The sequence below is a fragment of the Sorex fumeus genome, unplaced genomic scaffold, assembly GCF_029834395.1.
Source record: "Sorex fumeus unplaced genomic scaffold, SorFum_2.1 ptg000008l, whole genome shotgun sequence".
Lineage (NCBI taxonomy): Eukaryota > Metazoa > Chordata > Mammalia > Eulipotyphla > Soricidae > Sorex > Sorex fumeus.
Window position 1 is genome coordinate 10881665 of NW_026606065.1, and position 27176 is coordinate 10908840.

The following is a 27176-nucleotide window of genomic DNA, read 5'->3' on the forward strand; positions in this document are numbered from 1 at the left end:
TATGAGATTCCCCATCCCAAAACTTGTTTCTTTACCAAATGAAGTATAGAGTTTAGATTTGAGGTTTTGGTTTAGAATAGACAGGCCTAGACTGAGCCTCTTTATTCTTGGCCCTGGTGCTAGGAATTGCTGCTTTCTTTAAATTGTGACCTTACTCTCAGAATTGTTGGGTTCACCAATTAGGAAAGACACAAGAGTATACTCTGCTTTGAGTTTGGAATGCCTTTTTGGTTTTGGTTTGGAGAATAACGCCCAGTGTTGTGTGGGCTTAATCCTGGTGGTGCTCAGGGATCCTTCCTGGTGGTGCTCAGGGGTCCATATGTGGTGCTGGGGGATCAAACCCAGTCAGCCACATGCAAGACAAGTGCCTTAACCTCAGTTATCAACTCTCTGGCCCTTGAAATGCTTTCACAACACATTCAGATTCATAAACTTTAAGAAGAAAGCAACTTTTTTTCTCATTCTGATTAGTTTTGTTTGTTTGTTTGTTTTTATTAGTGAGACATCATGAGGTACAGTTGTAGACTTACAAATTTTTGTGCTTGGGTTTCAATTATACAATGATCAAATACCCATCCCTCCACCAGTGCCCATTTCCCACCACCACGGATCCCAGTATCCCTCCCACTCCCCATCCCCCCCATCCCACCCTGCCTCTGTGGCAGGGCATTCCCTTTTGTTCTCTCTCTCTTATTGGGTGTTGTGGTTGAAAGCAACTTTTTTTTGATGGGGGTGGGTTGGGGGTAGTCTGGGAGCCTTTCTTGTGCCAACTGAGCTGTACAGTGAGTATTGGAATCTGCGGATGTGGTACTATTTAGAGGCCATATGATGCCTGGGATTATGGGGCTTTGATACACACAAGACATGTATTCCTAAATTCTCCCCCAGTCCAAGAAGAAAGTGCTTCCATATACCTTAAAGCACCAGATGCTCTTTTGTTCAGAGCAAACAAGTTGACTTCAAGTTCCTTAAATCTTGTTTTTTCTTTTGTACTTCTCCCATTCCCTTTCCTTTACTTGGGTGTCTAGAGTGGTATTGGTGGTAGTGTTCACACACACTGAGTTGCAATGTTGCAAGCTATTTTCATAGAGGCAGCACCCAGCCATACCTGGCCCTGTGGTGCAATCCTGACAGTTCAGTCAGTTTGATGTGGAGCTCAGGTCACCAGGGCCATGCAACTCATCCTTGCACATACTTGGCATTGTGCTCTACCACGGAGTTATATTCCTGGCCCCCACCAGTTTCTTAGTATTCAAAAGTTTATTCCCATTTATCATGAAAAGGACTGGAGCTATAGCACAGCAGGTAGAACGTTTGCCTTGCACACGGATGACCCAGGTTCGATTCCTCCGCTCCTCTCGGAGAGCCCAGCAAGCTACTGAGAGTATCCCACCGGCACAGCAGAGCCTGGCAAGCTCCCCGTGGCATATTCGATATACCAAAAACAGTAACAACAAGTCTCACAAGGGAGACGTTACTGGTGCCCACTCAAACAAATCGATGAACAATGGGAGGACAGACAGTGCTATTTCCAGGTGTGTGGCTGTTTCTAGAACAGGCCCTCCCCTAGAAGTTTTCTCAAATTCATTATAAAATTCACATCCTGGGGGCCTCTCCACTCATGTGTGACTCCATACACAATGTCCTTTGAGATAATCAAAGGCAAATCTGCAAACAGTCTATTGTTACAATCTGCTCAGAAGAAAAACTTGTGTGGTAAGATTTCTAGTTAACTAAAATATGGTGACAGAGTAATGATGCTTTTCCTCTTGTGGCAGGTACTGGATCGTAAAGGCAATTTCAAAGTTAGAAAGCCCTTTTTGGCCAGTTTTAGATATTAACATATAATATCTAAAATGAATATATATGAGTACCATTGATATAAAACTCTCCACCGAAATGTAAATGTTGTTTCCTTCCACTCTGTAGAAGTAGTTGTTTTCTACAACCTCACTAATCAAAGATAAAGTTTAGCCTCCTAATACGGCATCTCACCATTCAATTAATAAGAGAAGAATCAAGCAGGGCACCTATATAAGTTAAAGCTCTTGCTCCAAATCAGGGTAAAGGTTCTTGGTAGGTCAAAACACTACTGGACTCTAATCCAGTCTGGAAGGTGAGAACAAAATGCCCACGGGTCAACTCTCACCCTTCTCCAAGATGTCCATGAGCTCAGTGAGGGCCCTTGGGGGTTGTGTTTCTCTAGAGGAAACCCAAATGTTTCCTCTTCAAACATCCAAATGGGCATTCCATTCCACCTTCGCTGTATCCCACTCAACAGTACACAATCATCCAACACCACCCCTGCATGCAACCAAAGAACCTACAGAAACCTTAGTCCCATCTCATCTATTCTTCAAATTCTTCAACACTGGGGTTCTCCAAAAGAAACGAAATGTCAACTATGTAAATAATTTCAAATGTTTTAAGTAAAAAGAAGCTAATAAAATTAACTTTTGAAATGTTTAACCCCATACATCCAAAATATCATTTTACCCTGTAATCAGTATAAAAATTAATAATAAGCCATTTCTTTTTGGTCTTCTGGCAATACTCAACCAACCACATGCTCAATCCAAGGCCCAGAAGCTGCTCAGGCACTTCGATGACAATGACCACCCTAGTGGTCCTCACAGAATGCCAGGACCACACCTGCTGTGGGGATGGGTCATGGAATACCAGTGTTGGCAAAGCTCATGCCCAAGTGAGTGCTGAGTTTTGCTCCAGAGCTCTCCTTCCTGTTTCATACTACATCTTGCAGGTGTTTAACACCTAGAAGATATCTCCACTTGAACTAACCACATTTCAGGCACTCACTGGTCACATATGGTAAGTGACCCTCATACTAGACATTGCGTTCCAGATCGAGTAAATGAGGGCCAGCAGGAGCTAAGCATGGTTTGGACATTTTTTTGTTGGTTAGGGGGAAAAAATGAAATTTAAATTCCCATGTCCAAAAATAACATTTTGGCAGATCACAGCCACATTCAGTTACATCTGTCTGTAACTGCATCCTGCTACAATGGCAAAGTTCCTCTGTCAATAGCTCTGACAGAGACATATGGCCCACAGAGTCTGAAATATGAATATCTGGCCTTTAATTGGAAAAATTTGGCCGATCCCTGTTCTAATGGACCAGCTGCACAAGAAGTGTGGAGTCTGAGACAGAAATCTGTAAGCAAATTCTCTTCCAGCATTTCTATTGCTGGGGCAGGGAAATAGCTCAAAGGGCCAGAGCATATGCTTTGCCCTAGGTTTAACCCCTGACTCAACCCATGCTCAAGGCCTCTCTCCACAGGCATGGACAAGCCTCACCCATGAAAGAAGCTGCAGAAAAAAAAAAAACAGGTATGCTGGACCTGTGATTGAAAACTCCATGCTCACTCAGAGCGGGACTGGGCCTCCTCCCCCCCAGTTCCCAAGTTTTTCAGTAGCTTGGCAGTCACACCCACAAACTTCCCCCAGTGCCATATAATCTCATCAACGGCCAAGAAGAAGGCAACATAAGCCTTACCCATGAGTGAGTCTGCTCTATAATCATATCCTAAATTTCAGAATTCCTGGAACACATGGATGTGAATACTCTAGTCCACTGATATACCAAAAGTAGCACACATTTGTTTGGGTTTAACATACATGCTTGTAAACTCTTACACAGGGGCGTCATGGCCCCAGGATGAAATGCAATAATCTAGTCTGTTTCACTTGGGGTACTCTGGAGGGGGTGGGTGAGACCCCTCCCCGCCCCAAGGGACCCAACCCTGGCAGCCAAAAACCTCCAGAACTCAACCACCACCACACTCACAGCCACTCTCCACAAACTGGGGCTGAGCCTCACCCATGAGTGAACCTATTCTTATACCTAGACTGTGCTTCTGCAACACTTCATACCACACACCCTACCCATACTCCAAGAGTACCGCACCATCTTTGATGGGGTTCAAAATAGGGGATAACCAATCTTAGAGAAAAATATTTTTACAAATATATATATATATATATATATATATAAAAGCACACAAGGTTCAACATTTAACAACATGTTAGTGATCTCTTACAGAAGGGCTTAATGGCCCGTGGGTGAAATACAACAATCTGCACACTCTTTTCTCTAATGATACTTTTTTGTAGCATTTTCAGCGGTTTTTCATAACAAAGAATACAAAATATAGTATTTTGATTCTGCTTTGGGGCAGGGGTTAGGGTTCGGGATGGAAACATCTGAAATATGGTGGTGGGAAGTTGTAATGGGGGTGAGATTGGTGTTTGAATACTAAATGTAATCAAATATTGTGGAAAAAAATAACAGAAAAGATGTAATATTAAAAAGAAATCTGCCTTTCAAAAAAAAGAGAGCAATAGCACAGCGGTAGGGCGTTTGCCTTGCACGCAGCCAACATAGCCGACCCGAGTTCGATTCCTCCGCCCCTCTCGGAGAGCCCGGCAAGCTACCGAGAGTATTCGATATGCCAGACACAGTAACAACAAAGTCTCCAATGGAGACGTTACTGGGCCCGCTCGAGCAAATCGACGAACAACGGGAGGGCCTTTACCTTTTACCTTTAATTTTCATACACTTTCCTCTTAGGGTGGTGGGAAGGTGCAGCGTGGTGGGATCGGTATTTGAATATTAAATGCAATAAATTATTGTAAACAACTTTATAAAAATAAAATTAAACAGAAAAAACTGAATCACTTATAACCTCTTAATAGCTATTCAAATTCTAAGTGATTTATCTTTCACTCTCATCTTTCCTTCCTCCCCATCCACCAAAAGAATAATTGGGTCGCAGTGTTTAGCCAGTGTTTCTATGATATTATGTAGGTAGCACCTACAAGAAGAGGATTTATCTGAATCAAATAAGCTGCCATTATCAGTACTAGCCAAAAAATTGTGGGGAATAACTTAAGTTTTCTCCCAAAATAGACAAAAATCTTTTGATCACAATGAAGCTAAAAACCAAAACACTATAAGCAGAGTGGAAACAAAATAGAACTATATAGAGTCTTATTCCTACTTTATTCCTTAGGATAGGCTTTCACGACTTTCACTTTTATAGAGGAATAAATGTTTCAGCTTCTTAGAAACGTCAACACTTTATCTCCATTGGGATTTTTACTTTAATGCAGCGCTCGAAAATCTGTCTTTGTATAAAGTAAGAAAACTATTTTTTTTTTCAGATAAATTGAAGATCTCTTACCATATTCTGAAACCTGAAATGCCTGATAATATGTCTGGTCCTATTGAGAGAAGAAAAAAAAATAATTAAATATATGAGTTCTTATTAAATTATATTGCTTCCTTATATGTCTATATTCTTAAAAGATTTAAAACAGGCTTCATCACAATTACAATAATGACCAAATCATTTCCCTTGTCTCAATAAATTCACTGCCACTTACACAATTTACACAAACTTCTAGGAAGTCAGGGAGACAGTTTGGTGGTCTGCACCACAAAGGCCAAAGAGACAGTACAGCGGGTAGGGCATTCGCCTTTGGCTGACCCAGGTCCAACCCCCTGACACCCCATATGGGACCCTGAGCCTACCAAAAGTAATTCCAGAGCACAGAGCCAGGAATAAGTCCTGAGCACTGCCCCAAAACAAAACAAAAAGTCAGTAGCAAATACCCAAGTACCACCACCCAAATCCAATACTGGCGGTTATAGCCTAGAAGTCCTCAGGCTCTCTGAGAACTACTTAAGAGACCCTCAATAAAACCTTTTGATCTGTTTTCCATCATTTGTGAAAAGAACTATAAACTTACTTAAGAATTTATCATGCAAAGATAATACATATAAATAAGAAATTACCTTAAATTTATTTTAAGACACTTCACTTTCCTAAGTCTCAATGCTTTCAACAGAATCTTAATTATTTCTTGAAATAATTATTTCTTGAAATTTGATCTTGAAAAAGATCAACAAAAATCTGACCTATTAACACATTTGGTAACATATTAAATGCAACCTTCTCAAAATAGCCGAAATTCTATAAATACAATGTATATTCTAAATCTGATTCTCTATTCTCTATGTGTTTCAAAAGCAAATACACAGAAGCTGCTATTAAATATAAGCTTTTACGAAAGCCTAATCTAAAACAGCAGTCCAACACATTGGGAAGGGGGTATTTTGTTTTACTTTTACTTTGGGGCCATACCCATAGTGCTAGGTATCAAACCAGGGATTGCCACATGCAAGGCAAACATCTTAACCCTGTACTTTCACTCTAGTACCGATTTTTTCAATCCTAAAGAAAGTATATAGTTGATTTCAAAGTGTAAAACAAATGTAAATATTTATAAGCAAACAAAACAATTGTGCAAAAATTTACTTCAATATTGTCATTTCAATTAGATAACAAGCTTTTTACATCATTATCACAAACTTTAGCACTATTATAAACATGTTACCTAAACTACAACAAAATTTTTTATTTTATTATTTTTTTTTCTTTTTGGGTCACACCCAGCAATGCACAGAGGTTACTCCTGGCTCATGCACTCAGGAATCGTTCCTAGTGGTGCTCAGGGGACCATGTGGGATGCTGGGAATGGAACCCGGGTTGGCCACATGCAAGGCAAACACCCTAGCTGCTGTGCTATCACTTCAGCCCCCAAATTTTTTATTTTAATAAAAATAATTGATCCCAAAGTAATTGTGTATTGTGTCAGTTAAAATTGTCAAGAATCTCTCTCCCTTTCTCTCTCTGTCTCTCTGTCTCTCTCTCTCACTTTCATTCTCTTTTTTTCTCTCTCTCTCCCCCCTTCATGCTCTCTCACTTGCTCTCTCTCCTTTTGGATATTATGATTTGCAATACAGATACTGAGGCCACCATGTATGGTCATTTTCCCACTTTCAGCACACATCTCCCATCCAGAACGATCCCTTCCAACAATCATTGTCAAAAAGGTCCCTTCTCTATTCCAACTGCCCTCTCTGCCCTCTCACCCAGCCCTTGAGGCAAGCTTCCAATAATGGACCATTCGTTCTGGCCCTTGTTTCTACGGTCATTGGGTATTAGTCTCATAATATATATTATTTTCTTCTATCCCACAAATGAATGCAGTCATTATGTCCTTCTCATTTCACTAAGCATAATATTCTCCATGTCCATTCATTTATCAGCAAATTTCATGACTTAAATTTTTTCTAATTTCCAATCAAAAATATTTAGGCATATGCATTATCTCATGACAACTTTTTAGAAAGAGAGGTTCATAATGTATTTTTTTTCCCTTCAGTGCAGATGTAGAAAATCGAATTTGCTTTACTACTCTAAATCAGCACTTCTCAAGTGGGAGCCAAATGTCTCCCTATATGCCCCCAGGATATTCAAGACCACCAGGATATGAAAATACTGTGAGTCACATCATAAAACTAGGGGACCAACCAGTAGGACAAAGGAACAACAGAAAGGAACCATGGTCAGAAGGAAGCCACAGTCAAAAAACACTGCTCTAAATAATGCCCTTGAGACCAAATCTCAGATGGGTTTAAAAGGTAAGTAGCAACACTCAAGGGTCAGCGCAATAATACAGTGGGTAGGGTGTTTGCCTTCCACGTGGCCAACCCGCGTTCAATACCCCCCGTATCCCATATGGTCCCCCAAGCACCGCCAGGAGTGATTCCTGAGTGCAGAGCCAGGAGTAACACCTGAGCATTGCTGAGTGTGACCCAAAAAGAAAAAGAAAAATGATAAGTGGCAACATTCAATTACATTTGAAATGAATTCTCTCTTCCTGCCTACTACATTTGCCGATCATGCCAAGTGATCCCTGGATTTCCCACCTCTCCTTTTACTGTCTTCTTCCTCTTCATTTAATCTGTAAACATTTTCAAGTCATCTGTTCTTCGTTTTCTTTATAACTCTGTTCTTGTCCCCTCCCGGATCTCTTTCTGATCCTGAAGTGTTGATTCTTACCATCCTAAGTCCAGAGCTCTTCCCACTCTCCAGACTTTGGGTGGGGGGGTTGGGGGTGTTTGCTTGCTTGCTTTTATAGTAGCTACCACATTAGTACACAGGGAGCTATGCAGTGCCAAAGATCAAACTCAGTGCCTCACACATGCCACACAAGTGTTCTGCCACTGGAGCCATCCCCTGGGACCCATTCTCCACTCTTAAGTGAGCTGATCAATTCTTGAATCATCTCCACATTCAGACTCCTAAATCCTTCTCACTTTAGCCCATACCTAAACCTGGCCATTCAGACTCAAATCCAGCCTTCCACTTTAATGTCTTATAGAACATCCTAGTCTCAACTGTCTGGCTTTACACTCCTCCAGGAGCCATTTCTTGATCATCTTTTCCCAGGTTGTATTAGAGCCCTATGTCTCCCATAATTTTCTACATATAACATAACACAGTATACTATAATTATCACTTTGTGTCCACCTCCTACAAGAATCTATAAAATCCTTGGGAACAGAACCTAATTCAGCAGGATCTTAAAGTTTCTTGAGCAAATGTATGTACTAATGAATGAACAAATCAATTCTTGTCGTATACATACATCAGGTTAATCTTAGTTATCACAGTGTATCCTACAAGGCACTAAAATAACCTTTTCATGAGCACAACCAAACTAACCTGAAGAAGCACAACCATCTGCCAAACGACCCACAGAGTAACTGTAACTCTCTGCCCTACATTTGGAAAGAATATAAATGACAAACAGTAGAAGAATCCAACCATCATCGAAAACTGAAGTAAAAACAGAAGGAAATGCTACTTCTCACTGTTGCTTAAAATTGGTTCCAATAAAGCAAGAAATCATCTTGTAACAGTGTTGACAGTGTGCTTTGAACTAGATGAGAGCTTCCCAGGGTGTGTATAAGTAATGAAATGCAAATCAAGAAATAACTTATTTCCTGCTCAAGTAATTTGAAAAGCAGAAATGAGTTCTGTCATTTCCAGCATATTGTCTAGTCAGAAATTGTACCACACCAATTTCCCATAAGTTACTTGATTTGTCAAAATATTTTCTACAAAACAGAGCATCAAGAACAGTGGACTAGGGGTTGGAGCAATAGCACAGTGGGTAGGGCATTTGCCATGCACGCGGCCAACCCGGGTTCGATTCCCAGCATCCCATATGGTCCCCTGAGCACCTCCAGGAGTAACTCCTGAGTGCAAAGCCAGGAGTAACCCCTGAGCATCACCGGGTGTGACCCAAAAAGAAAAAAAAAAGAACAGTGGACTAAACTGGAGTATTTAAAATTGACTGAGAGAAAGAGCAGCAACGTATGCCTCATCGAACCACACGAGCACTGACCCTGAGTCCTTTCTTTAGTTGACAACAGGACTCTGCACACTTTTTCAGTGAAGAGTAGGACAGTAAGTATTTTAAACTCTGAAAGCCACTATTCAAGTATGCACCACTGCAGGGCAAAGAGAGCCAGCGGCAATACACAAACATATAAACCTGGTTATGTTTCAATAGAACTTTATTTATTGGGTGGGAAAGAAAGCTTGAGAGGCAGTGCACATGCCTAGCATGTAGAGTTCTGAGTGTGTTCCTCGCACTTCATGCCCACTCTTGCCCTCCCAACCAACAACACCGGGTACAGTCAGTTCAACTCCCACCATTAACACTGCAGGGCGTGGCCCCAAATTGTTTTTTGAAGCAAAATAGTTTTTATTGAACAAAATTTACTTAGAAATATGTTGAGGATGAGGGCTGGAGTGATAGCACAGCAGGTAGGGCATTTGCCTTGCACACGGCCAACCCGGGTTCAATTCCCAGCATCCCATATGGTCCCCCAAGCACCGCCAGGAGTAATTCCTGAGTGCATGACCCAGGAGTAACCCCTGTGCATCACCAGGTGTGATCCAAAGAGCAAAAAAAAGATATTGGGGAAATTTAGAGAGAACATGGACTTTTCCAGAGTAGAAAAAGTTCAGGGAGAACATGGGCTTAAAAGAATAAGTCTTGTTTTTTAAAATCAATTCATAGAGTCTATTTTCAAAAGTAGGACTAGGCTGGAATGAGCCTTTGGGCTAGGATACACTTAGCCCTGGTCTTAAAAATAAAATTTGGAAGGTTGAGAGATAGTACAAGAGTTAAGGTGCCTGTCTTACACAAGGCTAACAAGATTTGATCCCTGGCACCATATAATCATCCCCCAACCACTGTCAGGAGTGACCCCTGAGCACAGAGCCAGGAGTAAGCCCTGAGCACAGAGCCAGGAGTAAGCCCTGAGCACAGCTGGATGTAGATAAAAATCTTAAAATAAATAAAGTTTGCTTCTCAAACTATCAAAATCTATGGGACATAGAAAAAGCTGCACTAAGGAAGAAATTCACAGCAGTATAGGCACACACTAGGAGAGAAAGAAAAGCTTGAATCAACAATTTAAATGCACATCTAAAATACCTGGAGAAGGAACAACAAATGTAAACCAAAACCAGCAGAGGGAATAATATAATAAAAACCAAAGTAGAAATCAGTGATATAGAAATTAAGAAAATATAAAGAGTTAACAAAACCAGGAGCTGGTTGTTTGAAAGAATAAACAAAATATAAAAAAACCTTTGGCTAGATTCACAAGAAAAGAGAGAAAGAGAGAGAGAGAGAATAAATCATATCAGAAATGAAAGAGGAGAAATTACAAGAGAACCCTCAGAAGTTCAAGATAGCAAGAGAGACTACTATAAACGACTTTACTCTGTTAAGCTGGACAGATTCTTAGAATTATATAATCTCCAAAACTTAATGAAGAAGCAAGAGAGAGAACCTTAACAGTCAAATCACAAGCAAGGAAATTAAACAGGAATTAAGAATCTCCCCAAGAGCAAAAGTCCTGGTCTAGACAAATTCATTCGTGAATTCTATTAAAACTTCTAAGAAGATTTATTACTTTTACCCTAAGCTCTTCCAATTTATCAAACAGAAACTCTCCCGAATAGTTCCTATGAAGCCCACATTACACTAATACACAAAACAGAAAGAGACGTTACTAGAAAAGAGATTTTCAAATCAATTTCCCTGATGAACATCAATGCAAAAATCCTCAACAAAATCTTATGAATCAAATTCAACAATATATTAGAAAGATCATACACTACAATCAAGTTAGACTCATCCCATGCATGCAAGGGTGATTTAACACATGCAAATCAATTAGTGTAATATACCACACTAATAAAAGGAAATATAAAAATCATATGATCATATAAATTGGGCTGGAGTGATAGCACCTCGGGTAGGGCATTTGCCTTGCATGTGGCCAACCCGAGTTCAATTCCTCCGCCCCTCTTGGAGTGCCCTGCAAACTACCCAGAGTATCTCGTTCCCACGGCAAAGCCTGGCAAGCTACCTGTGACATCTTCATTATGCCAAAAAAGGTAACTATAAGTCTCACAATTTATTATGAGACGTTATGGTGCCCACTCGAGCAAATCGATGAACAAAGGGAGGACAGTGCTACATGTAAATTGATGGAGAGAGAACTTTCAACAAGATAACACCATGCATGAAAAAAACCTTCAACAAAATAGGGGTTACAGTAACTTTTTCCAAAATAGTAATGGTCTCTACAACAAACTCACTGAGAAACAAGAGATTGGGAGGTATCTTATTACCTAATTTGAAACTATACTATAAAGCTATAGAGATACAATAAAGCTATAAAAAAATTTTTAAAGCATAGTACTGGAGACTCTGGAGCGATAGCACAGCGGGTAGGGCGTCTGCCTTGCACGCAGCCAACATGGCCGACCCTAGTTCGATTCCTCCGCCCCTCTCGGAGAGCCTGGCAAGCTACCCGTGATGTATTCGATATGCCAAACACAGTAACAACAAAGTCTCCAATGGAGACGTTACTGGGCCCGCTCGAGCAAATCGATGATCAACGGGAGGGCCTTTACTTTTACTTTACTTTACTGGAGACTCTATGACCAATAGATGTTAGAATTAAGTACCTAAAGACAAAGACCCAGATCTATGGTTAACTAAATTTTGACAAGGAGCTTGGGTACATGCAACAGAGTAAAGATATTCTCTTCAAAAAATAGTGTTGGAAAAACTGGATAACCACAAGTGGGGGAAAAAAATGAAGCTGGATCAGTATCTCACACCATACTTGAAAGGCAATTCAAACTGGATCAAACACCTTGAGATCAGACTAGAATCCAAAAAGCACACTGAGGAAAATATCAACAGACCTCTCCAAGAGTTGGACCTCAAAGGAATTTTCAACAATGTGATTCCATTGGCAGAAGAAATAAAAATAAACAAATGGAACTACATCAAATTAAAGAGTTTTTGCATGGCAAAAGAAACACTGACTAAGACTAAAGGATAGCCAGCTAAATGGAAGAAAATATTTCTCCTCAACACATCAGATAAAGGTTTAACTGTAGCACTGTAGCACTGTCCTCCCACTGTTCATCGATTTGCTCGAGTGGGCACCAGTAATGTCTCACAACAAATTGAGAGACTTGTTGTTACTGTTTTTGGCATATCGAATACGTCACAGGTATCTTGCCAGACTCTGCCATGTGAAAAGTTTAACATCCAAGATATATAAAGAACTCACAAAGATGAACCAAAAAATTCCCAGGGGCCAGAGAAACAGTGCAACAGGAACAGCACTTTCCTTGCATGAGGCCAACCTGGATTAATCACTGGTACCCCATATGGTTTCTCAAATCCTCCAGGAGTGATCCCTGAGCACAGAGCCAGGACTATGTTCTCAGCACCTCTTAACGTGGTTCCCCCCCAAAAAAATCCCGATGAACAGGGAGAGGAAACTGAACACTTTTCCAAAACAGACAGATGAATAGTTAATCAGCAGGTGCATGAAAAAGCACTCATCATCAACCTATTTTCAGAGAACCAATCAAGACTACAACAAGATATCATCTTACTCTGGTGAGAATGGCTCATATCAAAAACACTGAGAACAAGCTGTGCTGGAAGGCATGTGGAGGAAAAGGAACTCTCTTCCACTGCTGGTGGGAATGTTGCCGGGTTCAACACGTGTGGAAAACAGTATGGAGATTTCTCAGAAAATTAAGAAGAGGGTTACCATAAGACCCAGCTACTCCACATATTTTTTTTGCTTTTTGGGTCACACCCAGCAATGCTCAGGGGTTACTCCTGGCTCATGCACTCAGGAATTACTCCTGGCGGTGCTCGGGGGACCATACAGGATGCTGGGAATCGAACCCGGGTCAGCCATGTTGGCTGCGTGCTAGGCAAACGCCCTACCCGCTGTGCTATCGCTCCATCCCCTCAGCTACTCCACATTTTTATAAAGAAATACTACTTGTGCTCGTTCACTCTGCCAGCAACAGGAAAGAGAAGACTGTCCTGCAGGTTTTAATACTTGGACTGAGTATCTTTCAAGCGAACACCTTCCCAGGCTAGAGAAGACATAATGTACCTACGTCTTCTGCACTCTTCTTTCCACATATGGTCACCACTCTATGGCAAAAGCTCTCTTTTAGAAAGCCAGCTCTTCAGTACATACATTCATTTCTTTTTATTTGCTGTAAACCTGTCTCAATTCAATTTTCTAAAAATCTTCTAAATCAGAAATGTTTGAAAAGAAGCATCTACAGGAAATTTCATGAGCTATATTTCTTTGTTCATTGTGATGATGGGAATAGACTAAGTAAAATAGGACATAATAAAAACATAAATTTTTACTACATGTGTAACATAAAAACATAAATTTTTACTACATGTGTAAGAAATAAGCCATGACTCGAGTGCAAATTGGAGAATGTGAATTAGTAAAACCATCTATTTCAGCTACAAATTTCCCTTCTCTAACATTCAGCTCTGGGGAGTTCTATTTTTAGAAAACTTGAAAAAGACCTAAAGTGCTACATGGTAAAATAAAATTTTTTTCTCTTATAAATGTAGGTCAACATCTGTACAGTTGTTTCTGGAGTAAAAATGAACGAGCAGGAACATAATCAGAGTGCTGGATGAGGTATTATGTTCGCACATTTAAGTTCATTTATGATCAAGTTCCCAAAAGTTCACTAAGGTGATCCCCAATGTCTGAACTTAATTTTAATTTCAAGATTAATAAGGACACTAAATTCTTTAAATCTACACATAAAAGTCTATGTAAATAGAATCATTTCCGATTCTGTTCTAGCTATGACATGAAAGCTACAGATACTAGCTGGTTCCACATTCCAAAACCAGGTACACAACTAAAATGCAGGTCTTGCCAAAAACAACAACAACAACAACAAAAAGTGTTTAAAAATCTGGTCCTGCAACTCCCAAAAAAAAGGTCAAGATAAAAAAATAAACTCAAAGGAAATATTAGGAAAAAACTTTGATGGGCTAGCAAATACACACCCTTTCCATAAGAATCAGAGAGGAACTGCTTCCTACTCACTTCAAGCCTCAAAGGGGGGGTTCCATAAGCCTGGCTTATGTGCTGGAAGAGAAGCCAGTTAGGATGGAGAAGGGACCACTCAGTCAAACATGGTTGGAGGGATCACCCACGATGGGAGATGTGTGCTGAAAGTAGATGAAGGACCAAACGTGATGGCTTCTCAGTATCTGTATTGCAAACCATGATGCCCAAAAGTAGAGAGAGAGTAAGAAAGAAGGTGCATGCCACAGAGGCAATGGGTGGCAGGAGGGATACTGGAGACATTGTTGGAAATGCACACTGGTGGAGGAATGGGTGTTCAATCACTGTATGACCGAAACTCAATCACAAAAGCTTTGTATCTGTATCTCATGGTAATTCAATAGCACAGCGGGTATGGCGTTTGACTTGCACATGGCAGGGCATCTGACTTGCACACAGCCAACCCAGGCGACCCAGATTTGATTCCTCTGCCCCTTTTGGAGAGTCCAGCAAGCTACTGAGAGTATCTCACCCGCACGGCAAAGCCTGGCAAACTACCTGTGATATATTCAATATGCCAAACACAGTAACAATAAGTCTCATAATGGAGATGTTACTGGGCCCGCTCAAGCAAATCGATGAACAATGGGAGGACCGTGGACAGTGGATTATTATTATTTATTAAGGGAGTTTCCACATGATGATCCAAAAGTGTGTCCCCAGGAATGATCTCAAGTTGTCTGACACATCAGAACAAACCAAAAAGCAAAATATCGCTACTACTAACCAACTGTGCTGATGCCAAGCTAGGAGAGTGCACTGTGTTGTGAATGTTCTCCACCTTCTAGGTTCCAAAGAATAAAGGAAGCATGAGCACTTTCTTCATTGAGGTCTGGAAACAAAGAGTATCGGCATGGCACTGTCTTCTGTATTGAGCAATATCAGCCCCAGGACGAGTAAGGAAACCTTAGGAGAGGGAAGCTTGGGTACCAACAGGTGGCCCAAGAACTGATCATGACCCCCCGACCCACCAATGGCAGAAGACATACTCCAAAGCATCCAAGATACTCCAGATGAGGGACATCCTTGCAATGGTAGAGGGGCTCAAAGAATTTGTAAGCAGGAAAGGTGTTCAACTGAAATGCCTGCCACACCGAGAAGGCTCTAGTGCCAGATAACAACAGGTCGACCTTGAGCCACACTAAAGAGCTGCTTTGTAGGACAACGTGTGACAGATTCATAAGACTGATCCTTGTACATCAAGCAAATCTCTCTCTCTCTCTCTCTCTCTCTCTCTCTCTCTCTCTCTCTCTCTCTGTCTTTTCTTCTCTCCATCTGATTCAATCCTGGATGAATTTAACACAGTGTAGTACAATGGGGACAAGACAGCCAGACAAATCAGAGAGAAGGCATGTTAGTGTTTGGAACGGAGATATATTAGCTATTATTGTGGAATGTGACCCCAAGTGGCCTTTTCTTACCAAAGAATAGCCAGTAAATAAATGGTGGGATTTGCCTCCATTTCATAGAAGGAATCGAAGAATTGGTACCCCAAGTCTGAATGATCAAATAAAAATATTGTGGAGGTGGCAGGTGTGGGGGAGGGGCCTGGGGAGGAGTATTGCATAGTGCTGAGTTATGCGTTTGAAACCTCAAAGTTACACATAAATAACTGAGCACTCCAACGCTGACCAAGCGGTCATGTTCAGAAAGACTAAAGTGGTGATCCACACTTCTAAGTCAAAAAACATTTCCCACTGAACTTGGTATGGTTAGAGTTCTAGACCTATCCACAAAAGCTGACTCATAAGCATAATATTATAAATGAAAACAAATGGTGTTTTTTTGCTATCCACACCAGATATTGCACTGATTACCTCCTTTTGGGGGAGCCAACTGGGTTTTTGTTGTTGTTGTTGTTTTACTTTTAAATTTTTTTCATTAATTTTTCTATTTTTTAACTTGGGGGGCCACATCCAGTGGTACTCAGGGCCTTCTCCTGGCTCTATGTTCAGGGATCAGTCCTGGAGAAGCCTGGGGGACCTCGTGGGACCAAACCCAGGTCAGCTGCGTAAAAGGCAAATGCCCAAACCACTGTACTACACAGCTCTGGCCCCAATACTTTTAAATTTTTTATTAAGGCACGATGACTTATACAAAGTTATTCCTAGTTAAGTTTTAGGTAGACAATATCCCCACACCAATCCCCCCACCAGAGTGACCTTCCTTGCACCAATGTCCCCAAGGCCCCTCCCACCTCCCAGCCTGCCTCCTTGACAGGGCCATTTTTTAATTTGCTTGTGGTACGTTAGGAATCAAAGTTTCTTAAGTTTCTATAGCCTTTATTGCCCCGGCCATCTGCATTTCCCCTCTGCCATTAGACTGGCTCAGAAGACAGCAGAGATGGCAGCTAGAGTCTGCTACCTACCGCCTCCCCATCACAGCCCCGGCACTGGGGTCCCCCTCCAAATCCCCTTCCCTCTGCTCTGTGGCTCCTCGTGCTCCTCTCCTCCCAAAACGAGTTGCTCTTTCTTGCTTTGGGTGTCCCCATTTCTTAGCTGCTGGATAGAGCGATTTCTAGGAGAAGCTGAAGTGCGACTCGGCTCTCTCCAAACCAGACCGGCCAGCCCTGACTTCTCTTGCGTCTGTAATGGGCGACGGTGCCAGAGACCACACATGAAATCCCAGGATCACTTTTGTTTTGGGGGGTTTGTTTTTTGGTTTTTGTGTCACACCCAGTGATGCTCAAGGGTTACTTCCGGCTCTGCACTCAGGAATTACTCCTGGTGGTGCTTGGGGAACCATGTGGGGGATGCCAGGGATCGAACCTGGGTCAGTCACTTAGAAGGCAAACGCCCTACCGGCTGCACTATCACTCCAGCCCCCAGGGTCACTTTTTTTAAAAGATTAACTGTTAGGGGCTGGAGAAATAGCACAGCGAGTAGGGCGTTTGCCTTGCACGCTGCCGACCCAGGTTCAATTCCCAATATCCCATACGGTCCCCTGAGCACCGCCAGGAGTAACTCCTGAGTGAAGAGCCAGGAGTAACCCCTGTGCATCTCCAGGTGTGACCCAGAAAGCAAATAAATCAATCAATAAATAAATAAACAAACAAACAAACTGTAGCACATTAAATGTTTGACCAGGGCTAGAGAGATAGTACAGGGTTTGAGGCATTTGCTTTGCACACAGCTGATCTGGGTCTGTTCCCAGCACCCCTTCGGGTCCCCTGAGCCCCATCAGGAATGAGCCCTGAGCACAGAGCCGGGAGGAAGCCCTAAACACAACCCCCTGTGGCCACAATATCAAAACAAACAAAAATTTGAAAGCCCTGGTCACTCCCTCCCCCTGCCATTAACAACTCTGAAGAGTTTAGGAAGTGGGGAGGTGGGGGGGGCTAGAATCTTTAAATCATCCACCACCAAACAGACAGTGATTAGAGTATGAAAAGAATAGGAACTCGGAAAAGATTTGCATTTAAAAAAAAAAAAAGACAGCCGCAAAGGCAAAATAAGAAATTACTGTTTGGCTGTCGCCTAAAGCATAGCGGACTGTTTCTAATTAGTTATCCTTGGTGTTTTGATTTTATAATCTTTAGACACTGATAAGCTTTGATCTGTGTTGTCTTATATACTAGAACTACATCAGGATTAGAACCACATCAGCACTACTTTAATTAACTCTTGTTTTGATTCTTCCTCTTTGACCCAGTTACAATCCAGTCACTAAGCCTAAATGATTCCACTTGCTTGGAGGCTCCCTAACGAAGCTAGGGCCAGCAGTTCCTTGGTGATGGCAGACCCTTGGGGGAGCAGGGATTGAACCTGGGAGTTGAACCTGGTACCCAGTGCATGCCAGACATGCACTCCAGCACTCTGAGATTTTCTCCCCGGCGCCAAACCTAAGGATTCCTTCCTTCAAGTGTCTCTTGAGGGGCCAGAAAGATAGTACATAGGTGTTAAGACACTTGACTTGTATGTGGCTATCACTGATCCCCAGCTGGCTTATCTCCCCCAAGCAGTGACAACAGGGATCCCTGAGCGCAGAGCCAGGAATAAGCCTTAAGCACTGCCGAGTGTGACCCAAAACAAGCGAAAACACAAACGATCTGATCTATGGGATGAGCCTCCACAAAAGACCAGATTGACTTTTCCTAGCATGTTCATTGTAGGCATTTTTCTGATAAGTGTCTCCTTGGTGTGGAGAACACATGTCACTGGCGAGCTACAGAGAGAAACTGTTAGATCAAGAATATAGGTCATCTAGTGCTCATTTTGGCAACACAAACTAAAATTGGAACAAAACAGAGATTAGCATGGCTCCCCCTACACAAGCATGACATACAAATTCATGATGCATTCCAATTTTTTAATAAAGTAAAAAAAATCATATAGACTACCTAGTTTATAGCATATTGCTAGAAATAACTTTTTATCATAGAAACACTCTTAAGGAAGAGTATATTCAGAGGCAAGGTTTTCTCACATCAAATCACCATTTCTTTTTTTTTTTTTTGGCATTTTGGGTCACACCGGTGATGCACAGGGGTTACTCCTACTCCTGACTCTGCACTCAGAAATTACTCCTGGCGTTGCTCAGGGGACCATATGGGATGCTGGGGATTGAATCCAGGTCGGTCACGTGCAAGGCAAATGCCCTACCTGCTGTGCTATCGCTCCAGCCCCTCACCACATCTTTTCATGTGGAGTTTTTCTTTCCTTTCTCCTTGGCACCCAAGTCCCCCAAACGCATCACTTATATTATTTTCCTCACTGACCAAAATTGGAACCTGCCTGATCACTTAAGTTTGTCTGTGTCCAATACTGGACTGATTTTTCCTATGGTAACTCGACTGATGCTGTTCAAGTACTCACGCAGCCAGGGAAGAACATGGAGGCTAAGAGATTAGCCTCTGCATCCCATCAGATCCAAGTCTGCATCTTACAGCTGAGGAAACTGAGGTCCAGACCTGGAATGACTTAGCCCCAGTACTTCAGTTAGAACATGCAAAACCACATCTTGTCACTCCCAACCTAATGTTCTTCTCCTTGACTCTAGGAAGACTGTTCTGTCAATGGTCTTGTCATCTTCACATGCTACTTACTGGTGTTTCTTTGTACCTTCCCTGCCTACAATTGGAAAACTCCATGTTTTCAACTTTATTCAGATCCCTACAGAGGTCTTTCTGCTTAACCCTAATTCTACAGAATAATAATCATATAATGCCTTATCTTTTTTCCCTTTCTGATTTTTACCCTAAAATTAATGAACAGCTTAAAAATAAACAAGAAGGGGGTTGGAGCGATAGCACAGTGGGTAGGGCGTTTGCCTTGCACGCGGCCAACCCGGGTTCGATTCCCAGCATCCCATATGGTCCCCTGAGCACCACCAGAAGTGATCCCTGAGTGCATGAGCCAGGAGGAACCCCTGTGCATTGCAGGTGTGACCCAAATAGCAAAAAAAAAAATAAAATAAAATAAAAATAAACAAGAAATCTCTACATAAATTGTGCTATGAAAGTGTTAACTGACATATACAAACCTACTTATAAGAACTACAGATTTTCCAAATGACTGAATATGTTTACTAACATTTCCATGTCTTTCCCTTCCTGTTTAGTCTAAACACTTGTGATCCAAATGACCATCACAACATATTTCTCTAAGAGTTTGTAACCCAGAACATTAGGATCAACTGTGGGCCAAAAAGAGAAACCGGGAAGGGGGCAGGGCTTTCAAAGAAAAAGAGAGAGAGAGTGAGAGAGAGAGCGGTTCCCAGCCAAGAGTCACTGAGTCAGAATGAATAGGGCTGAACCCAAACATAACAAATGCACCAAGTCATCTGTTCCTGCAACAGAGAATTATGACACCTCAGAGCTTGGCACTGTGCTAGGAGGTGGAGATGTACTTTCCCTGCCTGAAACGTCAATCATGATCACGATCACGATCATCCTGTTGTTCGTCGATTGCCTCGAAGAGGCCCCAGTAACGTCTATTCGTCCTAGCCCTGAGATTTTTAAAAAATGCCATATTCAAGGCTCTCTTAGGTCACACCCACCATCTGACCCCCAGCGCCCGTGTAATCCCATCAAAGGCCAAGACCCAGAGAAACGTCAATCAAGTTCGTGAAATTATGTTTACCTAATAATCACACAAACATATGGCAAAGGATGATAAAGGCTATGAATTCAATGTGAAGTAAAGATTAGGCTGATCAGGCAGAGTTTTATGTAAGCCCTGCAAAACATCTGAATTTTATTCTGAAGGTAATAGGAAGCTTTGGGAGACTTATAAGTTAAGGAATGCTAGAATAGAATTTACACTGCTTTTGCTGGGAGTATGAAACTATTGCAAGTGGGGGAGGAAAATAAACTCAGGCAGCCATAAAGAGATGCTGCAAAAATCTTTTTTTAAAAAAAAAAATGTGTTTGTGTGTGTGTGTGTGTGTGTGTGTGTGTGTGTGTGTGAGTGATAGTACCTCAGACAAAGGAAGTGAAGAGAAATAAAGAAAGGATAGTTACATATAAGCCTGCAACTGAGAAATTTGGTTCTCTCAGAGAGAGAAATTTTAGATTCATTAGTGTGTATATAAAACCATTAGATTCATTAGCGTGTCTATAAAACCATGTCTACGAATGAACTTGTCTACAGGGAGAAAAGGAAGTACTTAAATCCAAACCTTACAATATGTTAACGCATAAGAGAATAAATGACAAAAGAGGCTGAAGAAGAGAATGCAGATAAATAGACAGCTAGAGAAGTGGGAGAGAAAAAGAGATTAGACAACTTTTATTTTTAGATTAAAAACGGGAAAGGGGACTGGAGCACAGCAGGTAGGGCGTTTGCTTTGCACGCAGCCGACCTGGGTTCGATCCCTGGGTTCGATCCCATATGGTCCCCCAAGCACCGCCAGGAGTAATTCCTGAGTGCAGAGCCAGGAATAACCCCTGAACATCGCTGGGTGTGACCCAAAAAGCAAAAGAAATAAAATAAAATAAAATAAAAATAAAAATGGGAAAGACTTAGAATGGGAAAGATAAAGAAAGTTAAGTTAATAAACTAAAAATAGTGTTTCTCCATCTGTTTTTTTTTTTTTAATGTGAGGTAAACTCTCTATGAAAAGATCCAGAAACAAGAACCCAGCTGAAGATTCAGGAAAAAGAGATGGTCAATATTGTTAAGATTTCTAGAGTGTCAAAAGAAGTGAAAAGGCAGAACCCATCATGGCCTTACACACACACACACACACACACACACACACACACACTGCAGCCTTTTTTTTTTTTTAAGAAGAAAATAAGCAAAAACTGGGTGCAGAGGCAGATACTGTGAAAAAATCTGGCATAAGAAATTTAAAATGCGGGCCTGGAGTGATAGCACAGCGAGTAGGGTGTTTGCCTTGCACACGGCCAACCCAGGTTCGATTCCCAGCATCCCATATGGTCCCCTGAGCTCCGCCAGGAGTAATTCCTGAGTGCAGAGCCAGGAGTAGCCCCTGTGCATCACCGGGTGTGACCCAAAAAGCTAAAAAAGGGGGGGAAAAAAGAAACTTACAATGTTTTCCTAACTCACACTTTCATTTGTGGGAAAAGGGTGGAAAGAGACACTCTACTGATAATGAAGGGGGGGATTATAATCTCCCCCAGGAATGGGTATTTTCCTGAACCCCTTCTCTCATCCAAAAAAAAAAAAAAAAAAACACAAGTTGTCTGGTATTCAACCAGACCGGAACTAACCATCTGCAGAGCTGACATTGTTCTAGGCCCAACAGTTCCTCACAGTGATCAGATGTGGGAAAAATGAATCCAGCCAAAAACCAAGATGCAGCCCAAACAAGGCTGCAGTCTGACGAGCAGGGCATCAGATATTTATCTTCTACTGCTTTCACTCTTTGTAGAATTAGTGTATTTTGCCATACAAGGCACACAAGGGACAAAGACCCCAAGCACCACCAGGTGAGGCCTAAAAATATAAAACACCTCAATAATTTAAATTAAATTATAATTTCCTTTTAAATTATAATTAAATTAAATTATATTATAATTATCGCTGGAGTGATAGCACAGCGGTAGGGCGTTTGCCTTGCACGCAGCCAACATGGCCGACCCGAGTTCGATTCCTCCGCCCCTCTGGGAGAACCCGGCAAGCTACCGAGAGTATCTCGCCCGCACGACAGAGCCTGGCAAGCTCCCCGTGACGTATTCGATATGCCAAACACAGTAACAAGTCTCATGATGGAGACGTTACTGGGCCCGCTCGAGCAAATCGATGAACAATGGGAGGACAGTGACAGTGACAGTTTAAAAATGATTTTCTGTTTTCTATCACAATTATAGTCTACTAGGGATAGAAAGTTCACCTTTAATAATATATTAATGGTAATTAGCATATCTACTAAAACATCATATGTGTTCTGACCTGAGAATCCTGGGCTCAAATCCTCAATTTAGCACTGAGCCATATCATCACCCTCCCTTCTATCTCTTTAAAGAGGAAAAAAAGTTCTTACCTAGAAAACCCTCAACACTTCCCCCAATAACTTATTTCCTACCAGAACAGGAACAGGATTACCATGATAACTTTCAATCCAAACAGATTTACCCCTAATTCCGCAAACACAAAAGCTCATAGAGTACAGTATTACCTAAATGAAATTGCGACTATATTAAAAGTCCTTCTTTTGAAAATAATCAATCTACTACAGCTATTTTTCCCAATTTTTTTTTGTTTTGCTTTTTGGGTCACACCCGGCGATGCACAGGGGTTACTCCTGGCTCTGCACTCAGGAGTTACTCCTGGTGGTGCTCAGGGGACCATATGGGATTCTGGAAACTGAACCCGGGTCGGCCGCGTGCAAGGCAAACGCCCTATCCTCTGTGCTATCTCTCCAGCCCTATTTTTCCCTATTCTTAAAGTAAGAGAACAGGTACCCCAAAAAAAGCAACTTGCCAAAATCAGAAAACTTTCCAGAGACAAAAGATCCAAGAACTGAGTCAGATCTCTTTCACAAAGTCACCACACTGTTCAGCCTTCCTGTGTAGGTGGCGGGGAGGGGAGGAGAGCTGGAGAGACGTCACAGGGGTTACAGTGCTCACCTTGCAGGTGCATATGGCAACTCTGGTCCAGATGGTCCAATTCCATCCACGTATATCCACACATCACCACTGGGATCAGCTCCCACCTCTGCCAGGCATGCCCCCTCAGCCTTCCCAAACACAAAAACTTTGGGAGAACTTGATATAACTACAGTGGTTAATTCTTTTTATTTTCCATGTATCAGTGGCTGGGATACAGAGGCTGCTAAAGAAAAACAGCCACCATGCATCAATCACAGAACTGGTCTGGCCCCTTCAATTCACTGTATACAAACCACAGCATCCAGTAACCCCAGGATAGACCATGGTTCATCCTTAACTGGAATATCTTAGCTTTTAAATTTCATTATCAGAGAGTCCAGGACATTCATCTAAAAGGCCTGGATTCAACTGGATAGAGCAAAACAATATATGTATTCTCTAAAACAAGAGGACGCATTTCTATAACATAGCATTAAAAGAGTAGGTCTTGGGGCTGGAGCGATAGCACAGCGGGTAGGGCATTTGCCTTGCACATGGCTGACCTGGGTTCGATCCCCGGCATCCCATATGGTTCCCCAAGCACTGCCATGAGTAATTCCTGAGTGCAGAGCCAGGAATAACCCCTCTGCATCGCTGGGTGTGACCCCCCCAAAAAAAGAGTGGGACTAATAGTCAAAGACTATCACAAAGTGTAATTTGCTCACTTAATTCCCTCTATCTTTCATCCACAAGCATCTGTGAATTCCTACACCAGGTCAAAGACTCTATTAGAAAGAATCAACATGAAAATTAATAAAAAGAAAAGTAGAGTTGCTATTTCACAGGACTCACTATCTCACCTTTAATAAAGCTGTCATTTTCGGGGACTTCCACAACACTCATCCAGGATTTGTGGGATCACCAGAGTCACACACAGCAGTGGTGCCCCATGTGGGGAGAGAGGGAAGTACTGCCAGGGATCAAAGTTAGAGACTCATATGGGCATTGTACTCCTTTGAGTCATATTACTTTTTTTTTTTTTGCTTTTTTGGGTCACACCCGGTGATGCACAGGGGTTACTCCTGGGTCTGCAGTCAGGTATTACTCCTGGCGGAGCTGGGGGGAACATATGGGATGCCAAGAATCAAACCCAGGTCAGCCACATGCAAAGTAAACATCCTACCTACTATCGCTACCTACTATCTACCTATTATCGCTCTGGTCATTTTCTTTTTTGAGTCATATTTTTTAAACTTCACAAAGGGTAGTTTGGAAAGACAGAACTAGTCCTAGAGACAGACCATAGCCAACACTGCACCATGTCCACGTACTTGAGACACTGAACTATAAGCTGAAAAACCTGGTTCAAATGACTGACTTCACGCTCCCTGTGTCTGAGCATGACTTCTGAAAAAGAAAAGGAAGAGCTGGAGAAGACCTCCATTCATTGAAAGCAAGCCCACCTTGCAAGCATGAGGCCACAGGTCTGATCCCCGGCACCATCTCAACTGTGGCACTGGCATTTGGGACCCAGGGGCCAGTGCCCAGCAAATACACCTGACTGTGGGCCAACCCTAGTCCTTGTAAACACAGCAACAAAGGGGAGATGACTCATGTACAAGAGTCAAGCTCAAAAAAGGGGGAGGTGTACTAGAGCGATAACACAGAGGGTAGGGCATTTGCCTCGCACTCGACTGACCCAGGTTTGATTCCCAGCATCCCAAATGGTCCCCTGAGCACCGCCACGAGTAATTCCTGAGTGCAGAGCCAGGAGTAACTCCTGTGTATCATCGGGTGTGAACCAAAAAGCCAAAAAAAAAAAAAGAGCCAGGCTCTGAGATCAATCCTCAGTACATATAACCTGCCCCCCGCCCCAGCATCACCAAATGTAGCTCTGGAGACCCCTAACACCATCAGGGCATCCACTAAGTCAGGCATTGCTAGGAGTGGTCCTCCTCCCTAAATAACTAATTGGTAAAAGAAGTTTCTGATTAGAGGTCACATTCAGCAGGCTTCATGACTTACTCTTCAACTGTGCTCAGGGGTCACTCTTGGTGGGGCTCACGAGACTATATTTAGTATCTGAGATCAAACCCCGGTCAGCCACAAGTAAGGCAAGCACCCTGCCTGCTGTACTGCCCTCTTAGGTCCATAGGAAAAGAATTTAATGAAAAGAGGGGAAAAGAAAGGGAAACAATTTTTTTTCTTTTTGGGTCACGCCCGGCAATGCACAGTTACTCCTGGTTCATGCACTCATGAATAACTCCTGGTGGAGCTCGGGGTACCATAGGGGATGCTGGGAATCGAACCCGGGTTGGCTGCATGCAAGGCAAATGCCTTACCCGCTGTGCTATCGCCCCAGCCCTAAGAGAGGGAAAAAATTAAATTGTACCTTTCATTTATAAAGCTTTCATCTTTCAATAAAAGGAAAGACCTGCACTGAGCAGCAGGTGTTATGGAAGAGGGGAGCGTGGAAGACCCGTAAAGGAGGAGCTGGATGCCGCCCAAGAAATCAGAACAGCCTCCCCCATTGCCTGCCTCGTCTTTCCAGCACAGGGAAGGAAGGCTGTCAGTCTGTTCCGGTATAAGCCGTCTTCTTCAAGGCCAGCATGAGCCAATGTACTCTGGAAGCCACAGCTACCCTCCAGACAGGATGCCACTGTTTTCTGACCTGTCACTGTTCGCTCCACGCTTTCTGCTCAGTTGCCACCACCCGCCAGCAGGCGCTTACCAGATGCAACTTGTGGAGTGCTTCAAGGACAGAACTGTCCAAACAAAGATGTGGGCTCTTGAGAAGGACAGGCGGTTCCAGACAAACCTGACAGCAGAAGCAAACGGACCCAGGCAGCTGCGGTGCAGCAAGGCCAGAAAGATAAGGACTTTCAGAAAGGCTGTAAACAGCAGTGTGATGCTGGCAACTTTTCCGGAACCTTCCACAGCCACTAACTCCAAAGAATGTCCATCTAACAAAAGGAGCAACTCAATTTGGACAGCTTCTGATTTACGTAGTAATTTGACACCCACAATGTCTACAAAACAGGGCTCCAAGAGAGGGATAGTGTTAGGTACCCAAAAGCCAGACCTACTGTCAGACTGCAGCCATGACAGGCCACAGCTAATGGTTTTTTTTGTTTGTTTTTTGTTTTTTTAATTAGTGAAACACCATGAGGTACAGTTGTAGACTTACAAATGTTTGTGCTTGGGTTTCAGTTATACAATGATCAAGTTCCCATCCCTCCACCAGTGCCCATTTCCCACCACCATGAATCCCAGTATCCCTCCCACCCCCATCCCCTCATCCCACCCTGCCTCTGTGGCAGGGCATTCCATTTTGTTCTCTCTCTCCTTTTGGGTGTTGTGGTCTGCAAAAGAGGCATTGAGTGGCAATCATGTTCGGTCCATAGTCTACTTTCAACATGCATCTTCCATCCTGGGAGGATCCTCCAAACACCCTTTATTTGGTGCTCCCTTCTCTATCTGAGCTGCTCTTTCCCCTAGAATGCCCAGTTGGCCTCACCGCAGCTAATGTTAAGTTTTGACTAGGCCTAAGTTTCTGTTTCCCAGGAACCGAACTTGGAATTTCTGGTAAGGAACTGCTAGATTATCTGACTGGTCATGAAGGGTTACTAGGTTACTATGTCCATTTTTTTTTTGGAACAACCACAAACTGACTGGCTGTCGCTATGTCCAAATATATATATATATATATATATATATATATGTATATATATTGCTTTTTGAGTCACACACATCGATGCTCTGGGGTTACTCCTGGCTCTGCACTCAGGAATT

General features: G+C 42.4%; 1 protein-coding gene and 2 non-coding genes across 3 annotated transcripts in view; 1 reads left to right on the forward strand and 2 right to left on the reverse strand.

Moving 5' to 3' along the window:
* Window positions 1-27176, reverse strand: part of CD109 (CD109 molecule) — a 177358-nt gene that overhangs the window by 88382 nt on the left and 61800 nt on the right. The window contains exon 6 of the mRNA XM_056109953.1: window positions 5202-5241. Coding sequence (XP_055965928.1) covers window positions 5202-5241 — 40 coding nt within the window. The remainder of the gene's footprint in view (window positions 1-5201; window positions 5242-27176) is intronic.
* Window positions 18595-18699, forward strand: LOC130019489 (U6 spliceosomal RNA). The gene has a single exon (XR_008791814.1). It is a non-coding gene; the product is annotated as a U6 spliceosomal RNA (small nuclear RNA).
* Window positions 23598-23722, reverse strand: LOC130019554 (small nucleolar RNA SNORA84). Its single transcript, XR_008791861.1, has one exon. It is a non-coding gene; the product is annotated as a small nucleolar RNA SNORA84 (small nucleolar RNA).